The 19,231-nt window shown below is 37.8% G+C and overlaps 1 protein-coding gene across 3 annotated transcripts in view; it reads right to left on the bottom strand.

Annotated features, from left to right (window-relative positions):
* The window catches only part of LOC134211072 (cell adhesion molecule Dscam2), a 531,807-nt gene that overhangs the window by 41,074 nt on the left and 471,502 nt on the right, over positions 1-19,231 (bottom strand). For 2 of the 3 annotated variants that reach the window (XM_062687653.1, XM_062687651.1), the window contains exons 8-10: positions 13,284-13,435; positions 12,945-13,217; positions 12,149-12,436 (exon numbers count right to left, since the gene is read on the bottom strand). In XM_062687653.1, coding sequence (XP_062543637.1) covers positions 12,149-12,436; positions 12,945-13,217; positions 13,284-13,435 — 713 coding nt within the window. The remainder of the gene's footprint in view (positions 1-12,148; positions 12,437-12,944; positions 13,218-13,283; positions 13,436-19,231) is intronic. The other variant, XM_062687654.1, reaches the window with a different exon arrangement.

Here is a 19,231-nt window from a genome sequence, read left to right as displayed (position 1 = left end):
ACACATGCTTTACATGTACGTGGGTAGTGCTGCCAACAGATTTCTGTTATGAAATTATTTCTCCTGTTTCAAACTTTTTGAATAGTGGAAAATTTTAGTGTGAATGACGAGTGTGTATGAAAAATATGTATTTGGAAGACTTTTCTTTTATTACACTAGCGGAAAATAATTGAAAACCCCACTTTTATTGACTGCATGATGTATTATCAGATGTGTAACGTAAGATTATTTCAGTTCAAACCGCCAGTTTGGCAACGCGTTTTTCGACTATAAACAAGGCGACGAAGAAAATAAAGGTTTGAAAAAATAGATCATTTGAACACCTTCCGGTAGTTATTTTTTTAATTATTTTTCACTTAAGCAATAAACATTGCTTTTATTTAGTGCGCAGTGTGAAATTTATGTGAAAAAGTGTGGTGATAATCAGTGAATTACGTTGATTTTGGTGACGGTGTTGCGCGTCTTTTACAGCAATGAACGAAATGGATTTTCCTTCGTCGCACGGATAACGTAGGAAATTGTGAAAAAGTCACTGCCGCAAAGTTAAATTTAACTGTATTTCAAGTAAGTAACACCGGAATGTAATTTAAATGAATGCAGATCGTAGTGTACACTTTTTTCTATCTCGCCAGATGATTAGTTCATTATTTTAGTTTACGATTCGCGAGTATTTAGTGATTTAGAATTTGATATGACGAATGCTAGCGCCATGGACGAATTAGCGCATAACTCTACTCCTAAAATTTTTATCTAATTTGGTTGTTATTTGACTGAGCACGCATAGTTTGAAGTGTGCATGAAAATTACTATAGAAATCACTCATGTGAACGCTCGTTTCGTGAGGTGTCCCATTGACTATTTGAATATAATCACTCAGCTGACTTCATAGAATACTTTCTAAGCTAGAAGACAGTTGTTGCTGTGAAGAGATCTGTCTGTTGTAAGCAAAGTTATAAATAAAAAATGCTCTTTATTGTTGATGCATTAATGCACGTGCTCGATCAAATTACTAGGTACCTAATTAGCTAAACATTTAGAGGAACCGTAAGCATAATCGGTTGAACAGGGGAGCGAAAAAGTAAAAATTTGAATCACTCTAATGAGTAGTACTGATTCAAAGATGCTGCATGGTTCACAATTAAATTGAGAATTTTTTAAAAACATTTTTGCGATGTGTGTTACAAAAAGCTCTTACACGTTACGTAGGGGTGGAAACGAAATCTGGAAACGAAACATTTTATAATATGATTTGAAAACTAGTTTTTGTGTGTAACTTGGGTAAGTTTTATCCGCAACATAGGGTATAGAGTAAAAGAAGTAGCAAAACTTCCCTCGCTTCTATTAATTGAATAAAAATGTATGTATACATATATGCAGATGTAGATAGCATCTGTACGATCCCAAAGGGAATGCATAAATGGAAGCCGCCAGTTTTTTTATTTGTTTAAAAAAGTTGTTTCTTATTTAGTGTTGAGACACTTTTCTAAGTAAACTATAGTCGTACTTTGCTTGTATCATTGTCACGGTAATTAAAAAAAAATATTGGTTTGACTGTAAAAAATCAGTTATTTGATAGTAACTTTTCAGTTTTAATTTTCATTGATGTTATGTCTTTCACGAAGTTATGGAGCATAAAAAATGTACGATTCTGTTACATATATAATCAATAGAACACATTGATGGATTGCAGCGACATCACCGTTTTTCGTGAAAAAAAATCCGTCTTTTTCCAATTCTTTCATGGGGGAAAATTCCGAATAGGGGAAAACGAAGATTTATTTCTCCCTGGGTTAAACAGAAGAAGGGCTATGCATATTTTGATATCATGGACTTCAGCAGATTTTAAGCATTCTCAACATTCAATTTTTTTCACTGGGATTTATTTTTTTTTTTTCAGAAAATCAGCCAGCCGGTTATGGAATTTGCCCAAGCCATTGGACCTATGTGGCGAGGTATTTTTTTCTTTCTGTGGGATAATGAAGGTAATTTTTCAGTGGTTTGCTCGTGTTGCGCGTTGCTTAGGCGGATTAAAGCGCGACGAATTTGCTTAAGCCATCGAGCATGCATGGCTAAGGAAGCTAAGAAGGTAAAACCTTAGTGCTTGTTTGCTCGTGGCTTGTACTGGACGCATAAAGATTAAAGAAATGTTTGGTTCTGCTTTGTACGGGTGACTAAATTGTTTCAACATAACGTCGTACAAAATATTTATTAAGTCACTTACCAAGGCTTGAATAACCTTCTCATCTAATCAACTATCCCTTTTCCATGGCGCTCACGGAAATACTGAGGAAAATAATTCTCGGTCTCTTGTAGCAATGAGTGTCGAACTAATTTCCTCTCCTAATCCTAGTTTGGCTAAAGCTAAGCTAAAGCTAAGCTAAAGCTAAGCTAAAGCTAAGCTAAAGCTAAGCTAAAGCTAAGCTAAAGCTAAGCTAAAGCTAAGCTAAAGCTAAGCTAAAGCTAAGCTAAAGCTAAGCTAAAGCTAAGCTAAAAGCTAAAGCTAAAGCTAAGCTGGGCTAAGCTAAGCTAAGCTAAAAGCTAAGCTAAAGCTGGGGTGAGCTAAACTAAAGCTAAGCTAAGAAAGCTGGAGCTGAGTGCTGCTAAGCTAGCTGGAGCTAAGCTGGAGCTAAGAACAGGAGGCTGGGGCTGGGAAGGGGTGGGAACTGGGCTGAGTGGGGTGGAGCTGGGAGGCTGGGGAGTGGGGCTGGAACAGGGGAGGTGGTGGGGCTGAGGTGGAACAGGGCTGGGTGGGGGCTGGAGTGGGGGCTGGGTGGTGGAGCTGGGGTGGAACAGGTGGGGTGGGAACAGGGGCTGGGGGTGGGGGAACAGGGTGGGAGTGGGGTGGGAAGCAGGGTGGGGAACAGGAGTGGGAGTGGGCTGGGGTGGAGACAGGGGGTGGAGCTGGGGAGGAACAGGGGAGACAGGGTGGGGCTGGGGCTGGGGTGGTGGGGAACAGGGTGGGCTGGGGGAACAGGGGCTGAACAGGTGGGAACAGGTGGGCTGGGTGGAACAGGGTGGGGCTGGGTGGAAGGCTGGGAGTGGGGTGGAACAGGGCTGGGGGAACAGGAACAGAACAGGGGTGGGGCAGGGGGTGGGAGTGGGAGCTGGGGTGGGGCTGGGGGTGGGAACAGGGTGGGGCTGGGGTGGGGCTGGTGAACAGGGTGGGTGGGGTGGGTGGAGACTGGAACAGGTGGAACAGGGGTGAACAGGGTGAACAGGTACAGGGAACTGGACAGGTGGAGTGGGGTGAGGGGGTGGGGTGGAAACTAAACAGGGTAGCTTGGGGCTGGAACAGGAGCTGGGGTAAACTAAAGGGGAACAGGAGCTGGTGGGGTCAACTCAGCTAAGCTAAAGCTTCAACTAAAAGCTTGGCTACTAAAAGCTAAGCTAAGCTAAGCTAAGCTAAAGCTAAAGCTAAGCTAAAGCTAAGCTAAAAGCTGGCTAAAGCTAAAGCTAAGCTAAAGCTAAGCTAAAGCTAAGCTAAAGCTAAGCTAAAGCTAAGCTAAAGCTAAGCTAAGCTAAAGAAAAACAACCTGCTTAATATTTTGTGAAAGACATAGCCTCGATAATTTTCTGTATTTATCAAAAATACTTCCAGTCCGAGGCTGGCTCGTCTTTTCGATAAAAGTTAAAACTAAAAATTTGCAATAAAACTGATTTTTAGGGTCACCCGAACATTTTTTTTACGACTCAGATTTCTTTAGTATCATACAATTTAAATGAGAAATATAGAATATGCCACCACCTTATTGCAACAATCATCAAAATAAAGCCTAATCAATAAGCTTTGACTTTGTTGAAGACAATTCGATGCCAAAATATAATCTTCAAGGAGAACATAGACAAAGAACTGTAAAGAATATGTTTGGGCACATGCGCCCTTTTCAAATGTTGGTCTAGCATTATTTTTGAAAGTAGGCGGCATGATATGCCAGGAATCAGGTAATGGCGAATGTGACTTTTTGAGTCAAGTCGAGTCAAGTACGAGACACTGAAGACGGCCCCACAGTTGAGCTCGAAATACGATAACAGAACGTAGTGGAATTAAATGGAAAGTTCTAAACTCGCCTTAGACAATTGGGTTTATTAAAGTGATTTTTCTTATAATTAGAGTTCATCACTATAAAAAGAAAATGGATATGCCAGGAATAATGCAATACTTGAAGTGATTCCTTCTTTAAAAGAAAACAAATATTGTAATGTGCATCAACATAATTTTAGCGATATAGCAAAAGTTTGATGTGATGGCAAAACTGTTATATTTATTGTATTCTTTTTAGATTTAGTTTATTACAAATGAAAATTACGCAAAAACGGATTCACTTTTTTTTTACAACGTCACAATTGTGTGATATTAGAGTGTCGATGCATTAAATATTGAACAGCAATAGCTGCGACCAAATGAGTCAAATATACTTGTATGAAATTACACAAATCCAATGCAATATCGCATCGAGAATAATGTGTTTTTCTTGCAACACTGCTCAATTTGTTTTGACTGCTTGTGATGTCGATCTGATTTCCATTTCAAACAAAACAAAGAAGTAGCGAGATTTATTTTATTAAATTATTTTAAAAACTAGCTATCAAATTAAAGGCACTCAACCCTTCTTTTAAGGCACTTCTTTATAAGTCACCTTTGGTTTTCTAAATTAACAATTAGTAGAAATTTTATTTGTACTTTTTCTAGGTTAATATCGAATCATTATATTTGTAATAGCCATTTATATAGAATAAATATCAAAGACTCTAATTTATGTGAGTGTGGTCAATCTTATGAGGATATCGATCATATAGTTTTCCATTGTTCTAATTACGTTTCTCCTAGAAATAATTTTTTTGTAGATATTTTAAAATTAGATAACCAGTTACCATCATCAGTTCGTGATATTTTAGGAAGAAAATATCTTCCTATGTTGAAATTACTGTTTCGTTTTCTAAATGATATTTCTTATTTCGTTTGATTCTGCTCTTTTTTTTGTTTTCTTTCCCTTTCGTTTCAGTTTGTAAGTGAAGAATGATCATCATCGTGATATTTTCGCTTGAAGTACCTGGCTCCTCAATGGATTTACGCCGCATGAGCCTTTAATTTTAAATTTTATTTTGTAACGTTATTTGAAAAGATGAAGAGGTTTTGTGCCTTATTGAGAAGTATTTCTCAAAGAATTCACTCAAAGGGGGTTTTCCCTTTTCCATTTTTTTGTTAAAAATAAATAAATAAATAAATAAATTTATAAGTCACCTCGTTTTACGGAACGTGACGTAAAAATAATTTCATATATTATTGTCATTCAAAAATAAGCATATAAGAAGACACTCTTTCAAACCCAAATAACTAAGTAGTTGTTTTGCATCTTCTACATTTGCCTTCAACAATTGTTCCATTCCAGGAGATCCAAGAGTTCCCCGGAGTCTACAGGCGTAAGCAAAGGATAATATTTGCCGAATGACTAATAAGAACGGTCGTATTTGACCTATGCAACCAAATTGAATCATCTAAAGCCATCCAAGAATCTCTTTGAAGTCTACACGCGTAACCAAGGCCGAAAGGTCTACACGCGTAGCTAATGGGCGATTATCTAAAAAAATGCTGCAATGCTCTTTTAAATCCGTTGACCCGAAGTGGATACGCTCAAAATAACTGTTCCGTTTCAGGTCATACAAGAATTCCCTAGCGTATAGGTGTTGAGGTTTTCACGCATATTTAAAGGTCTGTTTTTTTAAACTGGTTTATGCTCATTGAATCCATAGAACCAAATATACGCCTATAATGCCTGTTCCTGATCAGGCCATCCAAGAATTCTCTGGAGTGTACGCCTTAAGGTATACGCACGTAACCAAATGGTTTTAAGCTCTTTTAAGAAACGAGTAATGGCCTTTTTGATCCATGGAATAAAATTGGATACCCCTACAACAAATACCAACTAAAGGACAGTTTTCTCGTCTAGGAATGATTCATGCCATTTATGGTTCATAGAGCCAAATTGGAGCAAACGTTCCATTCTGAGTCATCCAAGAAATTCCTGGAGCTCATGACTTGAAGTTTGTTGCATCCCAGTTCATCCAATAAGGCCATAAAGTACAGACCCTGAATTGCATGAGCGTTCAGCAATTGTTCCATTTTAGTTCAATCAGAAATTCCCTGGAGTTTAGGCTTTAAAGTCTTTACGCGTACCAAAACTGTTGTTTTTTTATGGTTAATGGCCTTTGTAATAAAAAAAAGATTCAATATGCGCACCAAAAAACACCATTCTACGTCATCTAAAACTTTCTTGGACTATACGCATACACATTGCCAAGCATTCCGGAATCCAAAACTAAATGCACTCGCGTTTTCAAAGACACCTCATTCAAAACGAAAGCCACGCACAACTGTCATTTTTATTATATCACGCATGCTGCGACGCAGCAAAGCTAGAATAATAAAAATGACAGTTGTGCGTGGCTTCCGTTTTGAATGAGGTGTCTTTAAAAACGTGAGTGCATTTAGTTTTGGATTCCGGGAGGCTTGTCCTTAATGGTTATTAGATTTTTCCGAAGATGGTTCACGCATATAGAATTAAATTACATAGGCCCTTAACAAAAAATCAAATACTTTTTAATTCAAAAGATCCCTTAAAGCATGTTTCATTACTTGTCATAAGACGAGTTTGTACTACAGTAATATCCCGATTTTATCACCCACATGATGAATTTTGGGGTGATGAAATAGGAAATGTGACAAAATCGGGGAAAAAAATATCTTCAATTTTTTAATTTGTATCACAAATATGAACCAGTTTATGCCTTGGGAAAAACGTGAACGGAACCCATAATTTCTTGTCGAAAAGGTTTACAAAAATCTTGAGTCTTGACAGGTACTCAGAAATGATTCATAAGTCGATGAAAGTTATTTCATGAAAATCATTGTTGTTTACGGTATTATTTGCAATTTAAAAAGAAAAAAAAAAGTGTAGACAAAATCAAGGGGTGACTAAATCGGGTCAATACTGTATTCCATTTAATTACACCTTAAGGCCCGTGTTTCAATACTTGGAATTCTTGGATACATGGAATGAAACATGCATTCATTTTGCATCAAATTTGGTTCAAAAGAAGACTAATAGAATATTGCATCTATGAAAGGGACAAATACATTTTTCTTTACGCGTATTGACCTCAAGGACTTTAAAATAAGTTTTTGGAATCCTTGGATAGTCCGGAATGGAAGATGTATTCATTTCATATCCACTTTGGTTCAAATGATCATCAAGAGCATGTTGCATTTCTAAAAGGAGCAAATAGATCTTTCGTTACTTGTATTGATGTTTAGGACTGTACTCCAATTCTTGGAAGGCCTGCATTCCTCTCTGATTTGGTCAAAATTATTATAAGAGCATGCTAATTCATTTCTAAAAGAACAAATAAATGATTCGTTACGCATATTAACCTCAAGGCCTGTACTCCAATTCTTGTAATTCTTGGATTGCTTGGAATGGAATACATGTTGAAGACATGTCCAATTTGATTCAAGAATCGCTAGAAATATTGTTGTATGGTCCGCTGGGAGCATGTACCATATCAAAATGGCAGATATATGTTAACTTACGCGCGCAGACTGAAAGACTAAACTCCAGGGAATTCTTGGAAAACCTAGAACATGTTATGATAACATATCAAATTTGGGTCTTTAGATTGCTATGATTATATATTATTTAAAAATAATCTAAACGTTGTTTCCACCTAAATTTTCAGGTACATTTTACGTGCACACGTAACTGTCAATGCTTTAGAAAATTCAGGTGATTTACGTGTCCGGTGAATTCTATCCAAAACTCAGGTAGAACTTTCCTGATTTTCACGTAGAATGAAAATTCTATCTAAACATCAGGTAAAAGTTACGTGAATTTCAGGTGGAAAAAATTTACGTACTTTTTCAAGTGGAAACAACGTGCAGATTTTTTTGGGTGTACGGTAAATGATTCAACAGTGGCATATTAATCTTCCTACGGTAGCAGCTTCGATTCCTGTTTCATGGACAGAATGCATAAAATGTGATTACGAAATGTTTGCAGGAACGTGCATTCCGAACAAAATTCACAAAAAGCAATAAAGCATATAATTTACAATATTATTATTAGGAATTGTACAGATATTTTATCATTGTCCTAATGATATTGACCGGTGGCGATTGTAGAATCGATTGTCAGATGTCCGCATTGAATGGCCAATTTTCAAAAAGAGTCGTCGAAATGAGAATACTTCGGGGATTCCAAAAAGAATCCTGGGATCCTAAAGGGAGTCTTCCGGGAACACCGAAGACAAAATTCTGGCGGTTCTGTAAGTTTTTATTTCGATTTAGATGAGGGTTCAGAAAAAAATGCTTATTGTCCCTCTGGGGGTTCTTTGGAAGAAAATTCTTCCAAAACTTCGAAGAGACTTCTCCAAGGATACCAGAGAGAATCCTTTTGGAATTCTGGAATCCCAAATGTTCCCGATGAATTTCCTTCGGAATCAAAAAACGATTCCTCCTCGGAATCATGAAAGAATTCTAATCGGAATGTGATAAGAATCCCAATAGAAATCTCCGTTCGGAGTCCCAAAAAGATGTCGTTCGAAATTCCGAAAAGATGCAGTTTAGAATCCCGGAAGGGAGTTCTTTGATATGGAAAGTACTCCTCATGAGATTACGAAGGAAATTCTTCTGGGATCCCGACAGGAATCCTTTCCTGAATCCCAGAATAATTTTCTCCGGAATCTCAGGTGGATTCCCGACTAGAAGGTCATATCAAAATTATATCAACCTATGTTATTATGTTATACTAAATTTTTATAACAAAATTTGTTAGGAACGTGGTGCAGGATGTTGTTAAAATATCTAAATTTCTATCAAAAATCACACTACCGGAAACAAAAAACTATCAAATTTTGTTACAATTTTATCATAAATATAACATATTTTGTTAGAAATTTATAACAGAATCAGATACAAAAATATTGTTTCTGTGCAGTTGCACATTTTTACAGTTCGTGATAGGTCTCCAGATTGTGATCAACAATACAAAACTTTTGTTTTTGTCTGAACAAGATTATTTTTCGAGAACAACATTACAAATAAGGCAACTTTTGCAAATTATATCAGCGTTGTGATATCTATATGGCTGGAAGACTTTGCTACATCTATTTTAATTGCCTATACTGTATACTGTTGGGCAATTCGGTGTTAAGCATTTTTTAAATCATATTATGATAAAATCCTGTTACAACATTTGAAAGATAATGGCCACTAAGAACAAAATTGTATCAAAATAAGTTATAAATATCACAATATGTTAATATTGTGTTCAGTTTCTGTTATGCTCTTCTAGTCGGGATTCCTATCGAAATCTCAGATAAATTTCTACCGAAATCTTGGAACAATTTTCTTCGGAACACATTTAAAATTCTCTTAAGATTCTTTCGGATTTCCGAAGTGAATCCTTTGGGAATACCAACTGAAAACCTTTGGAGATTCCAACAAGAACCCGGAAATCCTTTGAAGAATCGGACAGAGGAAACTGTTTGGGGATTACAACTGGAATCCATCCGATGGAAATCCTTTGAGGTTTCCGACGGAAATCATTCGGGGATCCGACGGTAACTTTTTGAGCATTCTTGACGATAACCTTTTGAGGATTCTGACGGGAGCTCCTTGGAGATTCCATCAGAAATTCTTTGGAGATTCAAACGAGAATCCTTTGGATTGAAAATTCCGATGGGAACCCTTTTGGAATTCAAAAACTTTTCAGGGATTACGATGGGAATTCTTGGATTCCGATGGAAATCCAGTGAAGGTTCCAACGGGAACCATTCAAGAAATACGAATAAGACGGAAATCCTTTGGGAACCATCTTCATCTTCTATCTTCACTACAGGAACAGTGTGTCTATGAGTGGTGCAAGCAATTACTATTTTAGAATAAATAATCTAAATTCGGTAATAAAATACTTAATTCATTAGTAAACGTATTTACATTGTACATTTTGTTTTATTAACAAATTTAAAAAAAAATAGTTTTGTCGAATCATCGTCTCTACTATTGGTACCGTTATCATATTGCAAAAATGTTGACGATATGAATGTATTTTTTTCAAACATATAACTGACAAGTAGAAACTTTGGCATGATAAATCATTCAAATAGAAATGAAACTCAGCAATATTGTCCATAGAAGACTCCTTCGCAAAAACCCTAGCACTTTTTTTCCTTTTATATATTTTTATGCCAATTTTGACATGTTTGGTTGAAACGACTTTTTTGAAGGATTGCCTAGTGGTAAAGTAAGATAGGGAAAATTTGACTTTTGTTGTTTTTCCATTGTTGAATAAATCAGTAGATATGCATAAAGGTGTGATATCAAACATTATTTACATTCAGATTCAAAAATTGTCATCACTTGTCTACTGAATAGAGAATCCTATAATCCATGTGGGTGTTATTTATTGGATACTGGTGCACCAAAGCGGATAGTTGTTTTGATTACTTGGAAATGAAAATAGTTGATTAAAATGGATAATAATGCCACAAGCGTTGTTAATTGTTCATTACTGATGATGGAGGAACATACATTAGGGGGAGTTGATTTTTTTCTTTCAGGGGAAAATGCAAGATCAACATAAGAAACTATTTCGATGGAGGAGGGATATGAGTGTGTTTAAATTTATAGAAAGAGAGAAAACACTAGCGTTTGTGAGTGGGGTTTGCGGAAGCCTTCTGTCCAAATTCAACTAAATAGTTAATAAACAGAAACAACTCAAAGCATAAATAGTACGATCAAAAACACGAACTTAAAGAACGGAAGTATTTAACCAAAGTGATACCAGTGAAGCAATAAAGCTTTAGTCAAATATCAATATTCAAGCAAGGCTTTATCATATATGGGGTCGGGGGCTTAGATTATTTTCCAAGGTTATTCACAAGCTCGTTCTATTGCGGATTTCATCACAAGACCGCAAATAGAGCGGCTGATCCGTTTTATAAAAAAACGGTTATTCAAAAGAGAAGTTTTGTGGAAATATTTTCATTCCGATTAAGAACACAGCTTTGTCGGAGGAAGAAGAGAAGTTAGGCAACAGATTAGAGTGAAAGCAATTTCAATGCTCTATTACTACTTCGAATTCAACGACTACGGCATGCGAGCACTACCGACAAAAACAACGAAAGAACAAACACGAACAAAAAAGAAATAACGGTGTATAGTGAGGAAGAGACTTCAGTAGAGGCAGATAGAAGACAGTGACAGGAGTCGGGAAGAGAACTAAAGTGAGCAAGATCAAGCGAGTCCACTAATTCCTGCAACTGAAGGATTCAGCATCTATCCAGTGTTGGAGGAACAAGCAGACTGGGGAGGAGCAGGTTATGGTTCTGCAGACAATGACAGACTGCTTAAGGACGGCAACGGAAGACTGAAAGAAAATAGAAAATAAATGAAAGAGAAAACAAAGAAAGAGGTGGTGCAGAAAACAATTACCTGGTGATCGGCCGCAAACCCACTGCGTGCCAAAGCAACTGGGAAGGGACACACAATGGTGGTTATAATTGCGCGTATAAAGATATATGTATGCATCGTAAGATTTTGAAAGAAACGAATGCAGGAACGGGTGCAGTGTTGCAAACAGTGGCATGACTTTACTTTACCTTTTACCTGTAACGACGCAGTGAACTTCACCTCGGCCGCTGGATTGCTGGCGACGCACGTATAATCGCCGGAGTGTGCCGCTGAGAGGGAGGGAATATTGAGGAGGGACGAATACTGATCGAGAGTGGACACGTTGGCACCGAGCATGGAGGACAGCGGGTCGCCGTCCTTGAGCCACTTGAAAGACATTGGCTGGTCGCCTTTGGACACGCCGCATACGGTTCGCGTTCGCATGCCCTCGGCCAGGCCGTCTTGGAAGGAAAAAGGCTCGATATTGGGAGGAACTGAACGTGATGGAGGTGTTCGCGATTTGTTGGTTGTGTTTTGGTTTTTACAATGGTTCCCACCGTACAGACACAGTAGTGGTAGTTTAGTAGTAGTAGTAGTAGTAGTGGTGGTGGTAGAAGTGGTAGTGGTGTGGTAGAGTTCAACGCAAACGGAAAGAGAAAAGAAAAAGAAAAAAATACGTAAGTATTAGCACGACACGGTTACCGTTCACGAGCAGAGACTGGCTGCCCTCGGTTTCGGACGCTGTGTTGCGCACGACGCAGGAATAGTTTCCGGTGTGGTCGGCGGACAGGTTCTCGATGACGAGGATCGAGTTGTACTGGTCCACTTGGGTGACGGACATTCGCTGGCTTGGATCGATTGGACGGCCATCTTTGCGCCAGTTAATGGTGAGCGGGATGTCTCCCTTTATGACGGAGCAGGTTATCGAGGCACGGTCTCCAACGTTCAGCGACAGGATTGCAGAGTGGAAGGGATTCAGCTTCGGGGGTACTGGAATTTAACAACGTTGGTTAGCGGGAGTTGGCAGATTGGCATTGATTTTTATTTACTATTCCAACAACCTTGGTTTCAGTCGGACGGAAATTGAAGTGTTGTTTTTATAACCGAGAAATGACTAAGTTCCACGATCTCGGTCATTAGTTACGTGTACACTGATTTCAGTGAGAATCTTAATAATCGCATATGAATTTTGTAAAAGTGCGACATGAATCTAAAAATGAGTAATTTTTCGGACTGTGAAGCACCAAAATTCAATATAACATTCGTCACTGAAACGTGATGCGTATCAGTGGAAAATACTCAAAGTCCGTATACGTTGATTAATTGTCAGCTCCGTTGATAGCCGGTAGCGATAAAAAATGTGATGTGGACACATTTTGAAATAACATAAATCATTAACAACATTTTTAACATTTTTGTTTGGGATCACATCTGTCAATCTGCCAGCTCATTAGAAACACATCATTTATGTTTGACCTTTTCTCGACCATCAACTAACCTATCACTGTAACTTCACCACTCCGTCTGGCACTGTGGCCCTGCTTATTCCGTGCCCAGCAAGTGTACACGCCCGAGTCCAAGGACTTTTGCACCTCTTTGATCTCCAGCGTTCCATCGGTTTGCACCTTTTGGCGCATATCTTCTGGCAGTTCTCGCCCACCCCGCTCCCAATGGATCTCCTCGATGGGATAGCCCGCAACCGGGCATTTTAGGTACAGTGTTTGGCCAGCCACCGCAGTCACCTTGGGTATCAGACGAATGTATGGCAATCCTATTCAATCAACGAGCATGATTACGGAAACAGTTTCTTTTACCGATTTTCGACAAATTAACTTACCGTAGATATTTAATCGTGCCGAATGAGATGTTTTTCCGGCTCTATTTTCCGCTATGCACGAGTATTCTCCACCATCCTCCACCATGACGTGGCTAATGTTCACGTGAGCTATCACGTCTCCGTGAACCGTTACGTAGTGGCCAATCATGAACCTGCAAATATATAAATAAAATAAAACATCCTCTCAATACATCACGTACAATCATCAATGGAATATCAAAAAGTTCAAGGAAAAGAGCCCTATAAAGCCCGATAAATCTCTTCTTTCCGTTCTATCACCAGACGAACCCGTATCTCAATTGTTATTGCCTTCACTTTGGGTTCTATGTATTTAGAAGATCCTTTCGAGAAAAAAAAGGGCTCCACTCGAACACTAACCTTGACCACCCAGCCGTCGTTATTCGTTTCTACATACATATTGCTGTTGTTTCTGTTGGCGCCACACGTGAAGGAATTTTCCGGTTTATTGGAAATCAGTCTGCTTGAGAGTATGGGCGGTAGTGTTTGCGAAGAACAACGAAGCGGGCAGGAATAGCGATTTGGCATAATGAATTCCAAATCATGGCAATCAGGTTCACCCGGGGACCGACGATGACGACGACGGCGTGTCGAATGAAATATTAAAGTTTAATCTTGTGGCTTTATAATTGGATTCAGGGTTGCGTCCCAATGGGCACAAACTTGTGATGAAACCATGTGAATTATTTGCTTGATACATTCTTCTTCATGTTCTTATTACTTACTGGGAATTAGATACCCTACCGAGACGGGGCAGTTTGCAAAATTCAGTTACTGATGTAACAAAATATCTACACCCAACCAGCGACTTTTACATTTTCTAACAATTCTGTATCAGAACCTACCAAAACCTGTATAAGAACTGGGCATATGCGAAATTGGATTCTTATACATGTTTTCAGAGCATAAAATATTCACCTTCACGAAGCAACTTCGGTCCGAATTTCGCCAAACGTCGCATGACTATTAAAAAAATAGAATGACTTACTCAGTTTTCTTCTTCACATATTCATTCATTTGATTGGTACTAAGAATGGTCACTGCGTTCTAAGAAAACATAATTGGCCTTGATTATAATGTTTCTCAGTTGAACGTCGGTCAGATAAATGGGATATGGGTAATTGTTTAAATCATCATATTACTGCCGTTCTACGCATGCTTGTACCAAATTCAAAAAACGACAAATGAGAAAATGGCATTTGAAATTGAACACTAATTTTCATTGCTGGCGTATAACCATAATGCAATATAAGATTATAACATCTCAAAACCATTCAGAAGACTTAATTTCATTGAAATCATTCTTATTTTTCACTCACAAATAGAATTTGCGACAACGATCATGAAAATAGTTTGGCGGGACAGTTATGCCGAGAAATAGAGCACTTGTTTTATGGTTTCTACGCAAATCAGCCCCGTTCAATGCATGATTTCGTGATTGACTACTGCGATTGACTTATGTCTCCACGTGCTTTATCTATGGAAGTGAACCTTCCACGTGGTTGAAGTGATTATGTCGCTTAGAATGAGTATTGTACCAATTACCCCCCATTAAACCAGTGCAAAAGGTAAGATTGCAAGATCTAAACAGAAAATGCTATTTCAATGTGTGTTGCTCCAAAAAATAACAGAATCCGCCATAATGATGAATTTAATCACCGCGAGACAATTATGCGTAGAAATTAAGCAATGGGACAAATAGACTTGATGTTGTTTTCAATGATTTTCCGAAAAAAGTTCGAAATCTGTTAGAGTTTTCTAAAAGTATACATCAAAATAGACTGCTCTATGGTGAGAAGTCAAAATCCACAAAAACTAACATGGGACAACTATGCGTAGAAGGGCAGTATAAGTGTTCAGTAATTTAGTAATTTATGAAACATATGCTACGAAGTGAGGGTGACAGAGCGATCGAAGTATGCTGCGTTGGTGACAACACGCAATAATTTTTGCTCCCGTCATTTTTTTCTTTGAAAAATTTACCTACTGAAACTGAATTTTAAGCAACTTACAATTAAGCGACACCGGAAGTGAAAGTGTTTTCTTTCTGTGAGCAAAGTGTATTCTGGTTTGTGCAATGAGATCTAATACTAGTGTGATGGAGCGATGAAGAAGGAATAACGGAAGCATAAAAGCAGTAGCGCCTCCTGCTCGTCGGATACCTTGCTTCAAATTAGGTAATCAGGTAAGGGAAGATCCATTAATTACGTAACGCGGAAATTGGGCATTTTCAACCCCCCCCTCCCCCCTATGTCACACTTTTGTATGAACCATCAGAAAATTTTGTATGGATTGTCACACTTCGCTCAACCCCCTCTCCCCCCTCTAAGCGTTACGTAATTTGTGGACGCTCCCTAATCGTCGGAACAAAGACGAGGACACTGCATTTTGTGAGGAAAATGTATAGGTACAAGCTCGAGAACAGCCAGCGAGCAGTTCAATGACGTGGGTGAAGCTATAGTAGCGGTGACTGCTAAGAAGAAATAGAAGAAGTCAAGAAATCGAAATATCGTGCTCATCCAGAGGGACGTCGATAAAATGACGAAACGGAATGGAGATTTGGTGAGGTTTTTCCGATATAATAATTGCTGATATTCGCGTACCTGAAAGTTGTAAATGCACTCCCACATATATTTATCAATAGAATAGTCGTAGAAACATGATTCATATTCAAATGGACACAGCTTGAAAGCTGAACAAATATCTGTCTTTGTGTATGTATGATGTGCTACTTTCGATGAGGGAAATAGGGGAAAATACCTATTCTTGGCAGTCTAAGACATTCGCCAAATAGAATGATAAAATAATGAATAAATACACTAAAACACAGGTACAGTTCAACTGGTAAACATTTGTATGCTCTTGCTTTGGTGCTTTGGTGTTCACTAAATATAACAGCTTTTACCACAAACTCAGTAAATTTAATATAAAGTAACAGGTCAACGTTTCTTCTATTGGCATAGCAATTTCTATTATCAGCAATGAGTTTGCTCCCTTTAGCAACTAGACATGGAAGTAGAAAACTGGTAATGTATTGGTGCCAAATGCTGGTTGTTTATATCCTCCAGTAGTAAAATTCATTCATATTAATCGGCCGCACGCTCATCTCGCTTCACTCAATTTTGGAACAAACTTTATTGTTTATCAAATTGGCTTAAAACAAAACATGGATTTTTAGCCTTGGCATCAATTTTATGTGATGTAGACATATAGGCAAAAGCATTTAAACACGAAACAAATTTAACCCTTATGCGGCCAACAAAAAACAGACGTGAATGGCAGATAGGGTACCCGTGTACCCAGATATTGATATTATCATAACTTTTACCATTTTCAACCTATTTGAATAATGTTGGCCATTTTGGAGAAGGGAACTTAAATGCTTTTTGTCCGCTGCCAAGATTTACATCTTTTCTCTTTGGTAATGCCTTAGAGTCGTAAGCAAAAGTCTATCAACCAGTTTCAAATATACAACTTGCTCTTTGCGGTCCTCACATGATATGTTTGTTTCATCAAAAACAAAAATCATGGTGGTTGTGTACAAGACACGACCGCTCGACGTAAACTACATAAAACCAAATCTATACACATAAGAATGAATTTTTGTCTGTCTGCCCTTATAGACTAGAAAACGGCATGAACATTTGTATGTACAGGTTTTTTGGAACGATGAAGGTTCTAATGATGGTATTAGACCCCTCCTCTTCTGGAAGGGGGCTCCCATACAAATGAAATACAAATTTCTGCTTTAATCGAAAATTAATCCAAAAAATGGAATCAAAATTTGCAAATTTCGAATACTTAATCGTCTTTTAAATAATGTAAAAAATATATAATTAATCAATGTAAAGTGAAACGAAGCTCATCGGTTCTGGTAGTATAGTATATTAACAATATATTCCACCTCGTGGGTCTTCATATATGAATAATGGGCAGCACTGTCCTATCCAGCCGCTGGAGCCACCCCATTCTTACACTACGTTTCACAGTTGAATAATAGATAATACCCTAAAAGTAGGCAATTATTTATGGTTGAAATGCGCTATGTAGGAACGGGAATGATTATGATTGTTTTTAAGAGCTTGGAAAGTATTGAAGTTGCAAATGGAAAACGGTCCTGTCAGCCACATAAGGGTTAAAATACTATGGTGTGGCTATCCATTTGGATATAATTCATGGTCTGCGTACAAATCTGAATAGAAGCATTTGTATTTTAACATTTTCTTAAAAATAAATGCCATCGCCGGATATTTTATTCGTATTTTTGCTAAAATAAAATCACGTAGAATTGTGCGTAGTATCTTTTTAGCGTGTGTTTGATATGCTCACAAACACATTCTCTCGCTCTATTCCGAAGTGTGCTGCTGTCAAAGAAAACGAACAGTCCCAATTTTATTTAGTGAAACATAAAGCAAATATTGCATAAATTTGCTCTTTGCGGTGATAATCAAGTGTTGATAAAGTGTAAAAAGTAGTTTACGTACCTAATTTGTCGTGTCATACGCAATAAAGAGGAGAAACAGGCGATCCAAAAAAGTAAGTAACAGTTTGCTTCTCGTGCGCTGCTTTCTTTGGCAATGCAATAATAGCAAGGATTTCGTACGTGCAAATTTGTTTCGGTGATTAATCCATCAAATCTTGCTACTTTTACACAAACAACTTATTCAAATAAAAGCTTAGACATGAAATTGTGTGATTGAATCATAATTATGTTCATAAATAGTGTATGTTTGCTGGAAAACGCAAATATTGTTGAGGGTGCCAACAACCGTCGCACCCTGCCAATGCCGTATTCTACCCTATTAGAAAATATTATTACGAGTTTTTTAGTGGAATGTTTTCACTTGTCATAAGACGAGTTAACTCTGTGCCCTTTAGTTTCACCACTTGATTGTACTCGATTGTATTGTACTTGACTCGATTCAGTCACTGTCTAGTACGAGACACTGAAGATGTCCTGGTTGTTGGAATTTTATGACAAGGAAGAAAAAAAATCCTAGTTTGATACTATTACTTTAATTTACCAATAATGAAAACAGTTTGGATTCGATATTTTTTAGATTTGTGAGTTGTGTTGAAAAGGATGTGTGAATGGATTTGGATTAGATCGTAATTGAATTTGGTTTGAAAGTTTTCATCGATTTTAGATTTCCTTGACATAAATACTAAAAAAACTGAATTTGACATTAGCACATGCGGGGAGGGGTTTTCCATATACACGCTTAAAGTAAATTACACATCGCATGAATAATTTTCACACATGACGACGATGACACGAGAGAATAGCAATCTGTGTGAAAATTATGTATAAGACATGCACAGTCGCTGTGTAATGTCTTTTATTATTTTAATATGTGTAAGAAACTTTGCTTCGAACTGTCAAGTCCATTTTGACTGCCATGATGGCGGTTGCGTCCGGCATGCACCGCAACGAAAATGACTTTTTCTGTGGATTTTCGTTATGTTTCGATACGATACAACTAAAATGTGCGACTATAAACATCGCACTTTAGTTTGGTCGTATCGAAACAAATGGGGACTCCTCTGAAATAGTATAAAAATGTTGCGATAATTTTCAATTTACATGAAAAAATATAATTGAGGTTAGGTCCGTTTTCCGACCGCTCTCTCACTGTGTGAAATGAACTCATCGGAAATCGTTTACCGTCAATTACACTAAAATGAGTAACATGGCAGTTACTCATAATATGTGTTGCTCCAGGTTAGGCCCGTTTTGTGTGAACGAAACACAAAATTGTGTGAATGACTTTAAGCGTGTATGATTCTTCTCTTCTCGTTTCAGAGAGCAAGCAATGGCGCTTAAACCTAGGCTTATTGACCAAGGCAAGTCTAAATACCCTGTCCCATCCCAGAAAGTTCAACATCTAGGAAAATGGAGTGACATAAATTTTCTTAGCTGTTCACTCCCA

This window comes from Armigeres subalbatus, chromosome 2, assembly GCF_024139115.2.
Source record: "Armigeres subalbatus isolate Guangzhou_Male chromosome 2, GZ_Asu_2, whole genome shotgun sequence".
Classification (NCBI taxonomy): Eukaryota; Metazoa; Arthropoda; class Insecta; order Diptera; family Culicidae; genus Armigeres; species Armigeres subalbatus.
The sequence above is the reverse complement of the archived record's forward strand: the minus strand, read 5'-3'. Positions and strand labels throughout refer to the sequence as shown.